The sequence below is a fragment of the Chaetura pelagica genome, unplaced genomic scaffold, assembly GCF_000747805.2.
Source record: "Chaetura pelagica isolate M959 unplaced genomic scaffold, ChaPel_1.0 scaffold562, whole genome shotgun sequence".
NCBI lineage: Eukaryota > Metazoa > Chordata > Aves > Apodiformes > Apodidae > Chaetura > Chaetura pelagica.
In genome coordinates, this window is record NW_009952307.1 from 459,935 (window position 1) to 470,683 (window position 10,749).

The following is a 10,749-nucleotide window of genomic DNA, read 5'->3' on the forward strand; positions in this document are numbered from 1 at the left end:
GGCATAAGCAGCTGATGCAGCTTTATGGGTAGAGGAATCCTCTTCAGTCTCTCATGCTTGCTCTAATCTTCCAGGGTTTGTTTAAATTTTATACTGCTTAATCTGGTGTTTTACTGCCTGTACGTACTTGACTCTGAGGGCTGGATTGTTGTGATGATTTTTCCTGTCTGCAAACTTACTCTTCAGTTTTCCAGAGTCTGTTCAGGGAGACCCAAGCAGTTTGTATTTTTCAAGTAACTGTTTAATCAGAAAACCATCAACGAAAGCTGCAGTTGCTTTTGCACAACTTGAAACTAATGTTCTGTTTACCAGCCCGTTCACAAGCTGAACTCACACCAACAAGAGATTCCCTGGCTTTGGTTGCGAAGTTTCTCACAGCAATGAGAGATTCCCTGGCTTTGGTTGCAGAGCTTCTCTCACCCTGTGCTCTTTTGTTCAAAGGGAGTCAGGTCCCATATGGACACTGGTGGCTGCAACAGGAGGAAAATACCACTGTTTCTGGCAGAATCTTACTTTGGCAGAACCTTTGCAACAGATACAAAAAAAGGTTTGTTTCTGTATCTTAGCTAGTTTGTCTGTTTCCAGCTTGGTTGCAGACTCAGTGTGGGGTTTGTGGATGCTCTTTTCTACAAGTGAGTAGGTCTGTAGTCTGTAACCATGGTGCATAGTTACACACCGCCCTGTGCCTTGGATTCAAAGGTGGTTTCAAACCCACCTTTGTAAGCAGAGAGGGCCAGCGTGTATTTAACTGTTGCTCCTCCAGCCCCAAGCGTGCAGATGTTTGCAGGTGCCCTCATGTGCACCCTGTGCATGCACACACCTGCACACCCCTGCCCAAACAGCTCTGAGCTCCATGGAGGAAGGTGAATGGTTAACAACAGCAGGGATTTGCAAAGCTTAAAAAACATGGAAGAGGTGTGCATGTGTGATCATACGTGGTCCTTCCTTTATCCGTGCACCTTCCTGTCTGCCAGCAGCCAGAAGTTTAGGGCCTTCCTGCTTCTAAACCATCACATTTAGTCACTACTGTGGTATCCAACCTACATTCATTTCTCTGTTTTTTTAAACTCGTTTGTGGGTTTGGACATTGTGGAATTGTCCTGAAGAGCCTGAACACAATGAGAATGGTTTGAGAGATTCTGTAAGTCACTTGACAGAACTGACTCACCCTTTTGCCTTGCCTGTGGCAGAGGAGCAAAACTCCTCTCCTTTGTGTCCTCTGGGTCAGAATGAGCAGCTAAAACCTGAATTGATCTTCCTGCATTGATGGGGACTTTGCACTGTCAGCGGGGCGTGCGGAGGCTGAGTGCTGCCACACGCATGGAGATGGCACCATGACATGAGCCCAAACCCTCTGGCAGAAGAGAAAGTGTTGGGGTTTCCTGCTAACTGAAGAGCATGGAGAAGAAATTTCAGGTTCTGATGCAGACAAAACCTATGAGTGCTCTTATAATGGTGTGACCTACCCTTGTTTGAGTGGGTGGTGAAAGGGAGGCCACCTTTGTTGGCCTCTTGTGGACGCTGTTTGCTCTTCCTCCATGGGAAGGAATTGTGCCATTCTGGAGTTTGATTATTTGGCTGGCTGCTGGGTGCTTTGACTGTGCCACAGTCTCTTATCTGAGGTATTTCATACCTGTGCAGTTGGGTTTTGTGCTTCTCCAGTGCTGTGCTCTGCCCTTGGACTGCCCTGCAGTGCCCACAGGCTGCGCTGCGTTTTTGCGTGTGTTGTGCCATCCAAAATAATCTCGGTGGGTGTTCTAAGCAGCTGCCATGATACAACTCATCTTCTTGGCAGCTGGAAGTGCTGTGAGCTATGTGTCCTCTTTTCCTCCTCATCTTTATATGTTGTAATAGAAGTGAAACCTACAGAAGTCTTGTACATGGTATATCTCACCAAGATTACTTGGGTATGTTGCAGCTGTTCATACACGCTCGGTAAATATGTGTTTTGCTAATCAGGTTTATGCAGGATGGTGCTTGGAGAACTCTAGGAAGATACAAAATGGTGTCCCTGGGGGAAAAAAAAATAATAAAATTGTGACTCTCTGCCACATTTTAATGGAGGTCCACAGTGAGCTGGGAGTGGGCTTCTGAATGCCAACTTCTTTAGCACCACTTCAGGAATGCAGGTTGCACAAAACCCAGTCTGACTGTACTAGTGTAGAAAGCACTGAAGTTTTGCTTTGATGTGGCTGTGAGCAGTCAGGGTAGCTGCACTGTACTTGCACAGCCTGTTGGCCGTTGGTTTGGTCATGATTAATTGCTTGCATGTTTGGAGATGGACTTAAGCTAATGTCATTCTTGCCTTCATATATTCCAGCTGTGTGGGTGTTGAAGAAGAAGAGGCACCAGATATAGACATCTATCATTGTCCAAATTGTGAGAAAACCCATGGAAAGTCTACTTGTAAGTATGCTTGCACAGTTGGTCCTCAGCAACCTACCAGATGCTGCATGTTTGAACAAAAGAAGCTGCTATTTAATTTTTTTTTCTTTCTCAGTACAAAAAGACTCACCTAAATATCACAAGTCATAAATATTAGAATTCAAACCATGAGGTGAAAAAATATATTAGGGGGAGAAATCCATGGTTTGGCTTGTGGAGCTTTGGATGGAGCTTCTGGCCCCAGAGCTGCTGCAAGGTGACTCATGTCACCTGTCCCCAGTCCCATCGATGAAAATGAACCTTCCTTCATCACACAGAATGAAGAGCTACAGAGGCACTTATTACCATGGGCTAGAAATACCCTACAGAGACAGCTATTTCCTACAGCAAACTCTGGAAACTACATGGTGTTTTCTGTCTTTGGATGAGAAGAGTAAGAAACAATATGTTATGCTTGACCTGAATATAAAACTGTAGCAATTTCAGTGGCAGTCAAAACTGGAGGATGCACTGAGGGTGCCAATTCTTGCAGTTCTTTCACAGAAAAAGTTCTCCTGAGTAAAATTGATCTCAGTGGGAGTTTTGTATGGGAGAGAAAGGATGTGTTTGCTTTGGTCAGATTAATTCACAAATTCTTTCTATTATACAATGGAAAAATAAACAGAAAGAAAACCAGTCCCTGTAAAACAGTAAATGCTTTACTTGAAAGCCAGTTACTGTACATAGGCAAGAAGGATGCAGAAGTTCTCACTGCTTTGCAGCCTTACAGCAACACACAGAGGAAGAGCACTGTGCTCATCTCCCAGGAGCCAAAGAAATCATAATGTTCCTTTTTTAGTGCAAAATAAGGGGTGGCTGGAGACTGATTTCTGCTGTGTTAGAATTCAGTAATTCTGAAAACAAGCAATTATTTCTGCATTGTCTTAAAAGTCAGAGCTTAAAAACATCTGAGGAGGAAAGGGGAGGAGCCTGAAATGTTAATTTGGGGGGCAAAAATGGGAATTTTTCCACTTTGACTTTTACAAAATGGGGTGTGAACTGTAGGCCAGAATGACCTGCAGCATCTCCGAGATGATCTGCTGACAACTCTGGTCCAAGCAGGGCACCAACCAACTGGGCAAGCTGGTAAAAACCACCTTGGGAGGTGTGTTCTGAAGGACTTAACAAAATCAGTATGTCCTCACCAAATGTTTTTATTTAAAAGAGTCAGCCTTCTAATGTTTTGTTGGAAGATTTCTGACAAAGGCACTGGGAATCAGTCAAACAAATAACCACAAATCATCATCAAGTGAACAATTTTGTGTTAGAATGGGTTGTGTTGAAAAGGGGCTACAACTGCTGATACTCCCAGGCTGCTGTTGACCCAGTATAGAAGCAGCCACACAGGATTTCTAGTCTCTGAGTTCTGTCTAACATTGAGATGTGTCTGCTGCTTTGATTCCGTCCACTTTGCTTTGTATTATGAATGATGAAAGGCACCTACTTTTCAGCGCAAGGGGAAGAAGTCAGACAGAAGCTGCAAAAATCCATAATGGGGAATGAAATATCAATTCTATTAAAACTGTGGTGCATAATCTTAGAATTCAATAGTAGTTTGATAAGAAGATTACAAGTTTACTACACTAGTTAACATGAGGAGAGTTAAATGAACAACAATCTTCTGATGCTTTAAGAAGGTTTGGGCCATTCCATTTTTTAAATCCAAATAAAAATCCAACTTGGCAGTAGAACCCTCAGTCTGCACTGCTGGAAGTGCTGCTTGGATGCTGTTGCCAGGTGAGTTCTTACCAAGGTATGAGGTTATCAGTGTGGTAGGAACACAGAACATTATATCATCCTGCAGTTATGAATTGATTTCTCCCTTCAAATGCGTTGCAGAAAGCTTAATGATGTACAACAGCAATCATCAAAGTAGCTGAGTGTAAAAATTTCGTAAGCATTTAAACATTAGCTATTGATAAACTTACCCTGAGTTCTGGTGAAGTGCAAGATCAAAAGTTCTCAAGCTGCAGAGCCGTTTTCTCCATAAAATTGTAGAACTAAGGATGCTGTTGAAAAATGAGGCTGTTGCCCTGTAGCCTCTCCTTGCAGAGTGCAACTGGCCAGGGAAGTTAAAGGAGTAATTAAATGAGAGCAGGAGCACCTTGGCTTAATGCATTTGCATGCAGGGTGTCCTGCAGCACAGCCCGTGGGCTCCGCTGGGGCTGCTCTGAGCTGATCCCTTCCATTTGTTTATAGCTGCTAAAATCTATGTTTAAATGAGTTATCTTGCCAGATCAATTTTGTAATAAACAAGGAAGTGTTGTTCCAGAGCCAGTAGTTCACTGGTAGGATTTAATTATGGCAAGATTAGCAAAGGGAAACACAGACACCAATTGTCTGTTATGCAACTCGTCTGGATTTAAAAATATATGTGTATTTCTGGAGCACGCATTCCACAATATATGTTTTCCAGATGTCAAATTTAAAAATCATTTTCCTCTGCTTACATTTCTTCACTTTTTTTTTCCTTTCCACTCCAATGTGGCTTAGTGGCTACTATTTCAGAAGATTGCTTCCTGTCATATGACATTTTAAGCCATTTTGGTTTAATGAAATTTGTAGGGACTCCTATTTGGGAAAAATTAGACACATTCACACGGAATTTTCTGACATAATCTAAATAAAATGTAAATGCTTTGTTTATGCTGATGACTCATTTTCATAATGTGATCTGAAATGGTTGCTTTGATTGCTGTCTCATTTGTGACACTGAAAATCAGGAGTTACATATATGCAAGCAAACCAAAGTCAGGCTGAAACTGCTATTAAAAGGTTACATCCTTTAATATAAATACAGAACTAACAGGGTGCATTTAGGTATCCCTTCTTCAGAAATACATTTGAATTAATGTAAGTGTACCTTTGAAGTCTAGAATTATTCATTTTGAGATACAGTTTTCATAAAAACACATTCCCTTATTCCTCTGGAGGGTTTTCTGTGGAAAGAGCAGGTTCTACTTGCCAATGGTCAAATTTGGATCAGTTCTGCAGAAAAAGAGATCTGCAATGATTTGAGAAAAAGTGGCCTTTCTGGCCAGTGCTTAGATTTGTTGCACATGTTAATAGGCCTTTAATCTTTACTGTGGTGTTCATGGTAAAGATGAAACATAAAGAGCATGGCTGAAAATGGGCCAAATGTCGGTTCTTTGACAGTATAATGGACTGCAGCAGCTGGGTTGCTGCCATCCAAGAGGCTGCATCTCCTGGAGAGCATGCTGGTGGGGCAGGCAGCTTTTTTTTTTTCTTTTCTTGAGAGATGGATGGAAAGGTGGATGGAGAGGTGAATGGAGAGGTGGATGCTTGTTGGTGCTCATTGCTGAGGGAAATAGCTCCCTGGTGCTTTTTGAAGAAGCACAGTGGATTTCTGAATTCCACACTGATTTGCAGCTTTTGTTTCTCAGTGCTTCATGCTACCCAAAGTGTAATAAAAGAACACACTAATGTGATAAGCTCTTTAATTTTCACTGTGGCAAGTGACACTGCTTCGCTGGGACCTGTGTGAAGAGTCCCAGTGTTGGTTTGGGTATAACTGAGAGGGGGAGGAGGCAGCCATTGGAAAGGGAAGGAGGGGAGGAAGATTTGGCATTCATGTAGGGCTTGTTTCCTTTGTTACCAGGAGCACTGAATTAATACACTAAGCCGGAGAGTCATTAAGATAAAGAACTAGCAGCTTTAATGAATATATCCAGCTAGGCTGGAGAGCTGCATGGAACTAATAAAACCAACATGCTTTGTGCAAAACCTGGGGTGGATTCATTGGGAGATACCTTTACTTGAGTTATTTCAGAGTTGTGGTCAGGAAAACAAATTTAGCTTTTTCTGAAGCTCATGCCTTATAGCTCTAGTCTCCAAATTCCTTTCTTAATGAAAAGGTATGTGGATCTGTGTGTGTGTGCATGTGCAAAGAGCAAGGAAAATGCTGTTCATGCATGGTTGCTGTGGAACCTGAGCTCTTTTGAACAGTAAGAAAAGCCTGAAATCTTCATTTTGGGATAAAATATTGAGTTTCATGATATAAAACAAGAATGAAAAATACAAGAAAGATGTGACGTGAAAATTCTAAGAGAGGTTTGAAATGGTAGGAGTGTCCACTTGGGACCAAAACAATTTACTACCCAAATGAGCGTGTCCAGACAGACCTTGGTAATAGGAACAGCTGAGAGAGATTGTGCTGACTAAGAGAAAAAGCTGGACTAGTTTTCTTGCTTTGCCTTATCTGGCTGTCAACAAGGCAAGGCAGAACTACACTGACATTTTATTTACTGATTTGTGCTTATTCCAGCTGACCCTTTTTCCATGATGAGCTTGCCTATGTGTCTGTCACCCTTTGGGAGCACAGTCAAGGGGCCTTCAGTTGATTGTCATCAACTTCAGGCCTAAGCCTGGCTTGCTTTTCAAAATCCAGGAATAAGAGGAGCTCTAAAAATTACATTTGTGCACTTGCATCTTTTTCCTTTCCTTTTTATGTGCATGCTGTGTGCAGGCCATCATTCAAAGTCCATCGAAATGAATGTAAAATCTACCACTGTTGGACAAACCTTTAGACGAAGGGAACTCATGACAAATAAATTCATAAAGACCTAATCTGCATATCTAAAAGGCAAAAAAGTGGCTTTCTATGAGTTTTATGATAAGGATTAAGTGTGTATTCTGGCAAGTACAAAGCATCCAGAGCCTGCATTTGCATAAAGCCTGCAGTAGCTGTGCAGCTCAGTAATTATCCGTCTGGTTGCCCTTATGTTACAAAACGAACAGTGTTCAGTATGTAATAGATCTTCAGGCTACAGTGTAATTGTCTGATGGTGAGCTGAGAGCAGTATTACAATTTGCAGTGCAGCATAGTGGGGGTTCCCCATTCTCTGCTCACTTAAGAAATGAAATTAAGATTTGTCCTTCCTTCAAATGTCTTAATAATTATCTTCTACTTAACATACAATCCAATTTCTTCCTTTTCAGTGAAAAAGAAAAGAAATTGGCATAAACATGATACTGGACAGACGACAGAGGTGAAGCCCGTACAGAATGGGAGCCAGGTCTTTATAAAGGAACTTCGAAGTCGTACTTTTCCGAGGTGGGTTGTTCAGCTGCACGTGTGGACAGGGCTCTGGTGGCAAAGCAGATGTACATCTGGCCTCCTCTGTACAGCTCCTCCTGAAGCTGCTGCTGATCCCTGCTGAAAGCATTCTATAGTACAGACCAGTGGAGTTTAAATGAGTGCTTTTTTACTGCACATGTGCCAGGCTCTTCCCTTTTTAGTATTTGTGCATCTATATTAAAATCTAGTCTTGAGTGAGCAGATCAAGATCAATCCTGTAGATTTCCTAGAAGCCAGTGTTTATGAAGACAAAAGCATGTTTGGCTCTGGCAACATTCATTTGCACAAGAAACTAACAAATTTATTGGATAGAATTATCCAGTTCTCCAAAATACTAATAGTTTTGCTGAAGTCTGTCTCCATCTTGTAAAGAAGAACAATGACATCCTCAGGTGCTACAGTGACAAAGGCTCTCTTATTTAGGGTAATGAATAGTGCTAATTGTTAGGTGACATGTTCCACACGTTATTAGGCTGCTTCACAGCCATGTTTAAGAGTAATATTCTTCTTCTGGTTCTTTAAGGTGGGCCTTATCCAAATAAATCCTTAATTATTAATGACTAACTATTTTAGAAGAATCCTTGGAGACTGGTAAAATGTACTTGGTAAACACAAAACTTCTTCCTTTTTATGGAGAATTTAATTTCGCAATTAATTTCAGATACTGGTCTTAAACAGGTGAAGGAAAAGGCTGCAAATACCTCTGGAAGTATCTGCAGCACTGAAAGATGCGTTTCACTGAACTTGGGGCCCAGTGTTTTTACTTGGCTGTTTTTATTTTGTCCTGTTGGATTGGTTTTGTGTGTGTGTGTGTACTGAGCAATTTGACAGGTTGCAAAGCTAACTTTTAAAAAAGGGACTAAGGCCTGGGCCAAGTGATTTCAGTAACCTCAGATGGCCTGTGAGATTGCACTCATGGGCGCAACATCTCAGCATCACTCCCAAATGGTAAAATCCTTCTGTCAAATTAGGGCTTCTAAGACGGAAGGGTCTGTACCCTGCAGGATTCAGGCCCTTGACATCTACACTGGCATCATCAGTGAAACCGAGTCTTTGTTGAGAAATTTTCTCCTCTGAAGAAAGTGGATGAAATCTTCAGATGTTTCTGGAACAAAACCCAACATATGTCAGTCAGAGTGTGATGAGGGAAAAATGGGGTCTCAGTTTAAGCAGAAGCATTGTTGCTGATTCACAGCCACGACACTAAATGACAGGCCCTGGATTAGTCCCTTGGCGAGGCTCCAATCAAAAGGAACAGTGAAGAGAGTAAAAAGGCAAAAAAAATAAATCATGTCATTCTGCCCCTGAATGTTTAATATCAAAGTAGCATCCGAGTTGTAATAATATTAGTAATAATAATTAAATTGACAGTTCGGGTACTTCAGTGTAGGTGCCAGACTCTCCATTTTGGCATGATCATGACTAGGTGCTCTGGTGCAGATCTCTCTTTACGACTGTGTGAAAGTTTCTGTGACACAATAAAAGCAAATCAGACTTGAACAAGCATGTGAGATGCAGATGAGCACCATGAAGTAAGTAATTGCAGAGGTTTAGTGGTAAATCATGGTTTGCTTCTTGCTCCTTAAAATCTCAGTGTTCCTTGCACTTGGCTGGTGTGTGGTACCAGTGCTCGCATAAACGAGGAGTACTCCTTTAAAATCATTATTAATTAAATTTACGTCCTGATCAGTAATTGCTGATGCACCCTGCCAGGGGTGACCCAGAAGTAAGCAGGTTTCTACAGCTTAACCCTCTTCATCTTGTTCTCCATGGGGTTACAGTATCACAGGATCACCCTGGTTGGAAAAGACCTTCAAGACCCTAACTCTGCCATGTCCACCACTAAACCCTGTCCCCTGGCACCACATCTGTCTTTTAGATGTCTCCAGGGATGGTGGCTCAACCACTGTCTCGGACAGCCTGGGTCACCAAGTCCAGCTCCCGCCCCAGAACAGGACAACCCCAAAGTTCACACCATGTCCCTGAGGGCATTGTCCAAATGCTGCTTGAATATTGTCACCTCGGTGCCATTCCTGCTTCCTGGGGAGCCTCTTCCAGTGCTCCACCACCCTCTTCCTAATGTCCCTAAACCTCCCCCTGCACATCTTCCCCCCATTCCCTTGGGTCCTATCGATGGTCACCAGAGAGGAGAGGTCAGTGCCTCCTCCTCCTCCTTCCCTGCTGAGGAAGCAGGAGCTGCCATGAGGTCTCCCCTCAGTCTCCTCTTTGGGCTGAACAGACCAAGTGTCTTCAGCTGCTCCTCATATGGCATCCCCTCTAAACCCTTCACCAACCTCGTGGCCTCCTATGGACATATGAAGTGCCCCAAGAGGGGCTGTGTGAGAAGAAGCCACCACAGGCCTGTGGGTCAGTGTTCTCCTTCACATTCTGTAAAAGCTCTATTTTCTTCATGCTCATAAAAAGACAGGTTTGCAAGCCCTGCATCCCACAGATGTCCTGGTTGGTCTTATCACATCTGAAAGGGACCACAGCTGCTGTGCCAGCAGCTTTAAACCTGATGTCTCTTGTTTCATTTGGGTATCCCCTTCACTAGCAGAGACAGGGTGTGATGGAATAATGAGTCTTCTTGTTTGTGTTTCCAGAATTGGGACCAGCCTAGACTCATCCAGTGCTGAACTTCATCCAGCTCTGAGTGAGGAATTTCTTTCCTACTTGTTTGTTTTCTTTATGGCTCTGTGCTAGTCAAGGCAAGTCTCTCCTGTGCCCCAGAGAACTCCTGCCTCGGAGTTCCCTGGAGACACCTTTGCAACTCTTGCAGAGAAAACTGTGTACTGGTTTGGTTTGGGGGGTTTTGGTAGCAAAAGGGCCCCAGGGGTGGCTCCAGTAAGAAGCTGAGAAGCTTCTTCTGCTCCAAACCAGCTGAGGTGCCATTAGAGGGACAATAGATTCACCTCTGCCATTAGCAAAAGAACTGAGGTAAGAGCTGAGCAGAGGGAGCTCTGGCTGGGCTGGAGAGGCAGAGGTGCTGGTGGTTGGTGAGGAAGAAGGGGCAGAAGGTGCCCAAGCAGAAGTTTCCCTGCAGCCCATGGCGAGATGGCAGCTGTGCCCCTGCCCTCATGGAGGAACGTGGGGGAACATTCCCTGGTGGTGCCAGGAGGGGGGAACTTGGCCGGTGGACTTGGATGTTGTGGCCAGTGGGCTGGGCTGGTGCAGCTGTGGGAGCCCCCGGGCCAGGGGAGGTGCCTGTTCCCGAAGCCCCCGGGACT

General features: G+C 43.5%; 1 protein-coding gene across 1 annotated transcript in view; it reads left to right on the plus strand.

Moving 5' to 3' along the window:
* Window positions 1-657: 657 nt before the first annotated feature.
* PHF2 (PHD finger protein 2) overlaps window positions 658-10,749 on the plus strand; it is a 52,518-nt gene continuing 42,426 nt past the window's right edge. Inside the window, exons 1-3 of the mRNA XM_010007822.1 lie at window positions 658-719; window positions 2,321-2,406; window positions 7,384-7,498. Coding sequence (XP_010006124.1) covers window positions 658-719; window positions 2,321-2,406; window positions 7,384-7,498 — 263 coding nt within the window. The remainder of the gene's footprint in view (window positions 720-2,320; window positions 2,407-7,383; window positions 7,499-10,749) is intronic.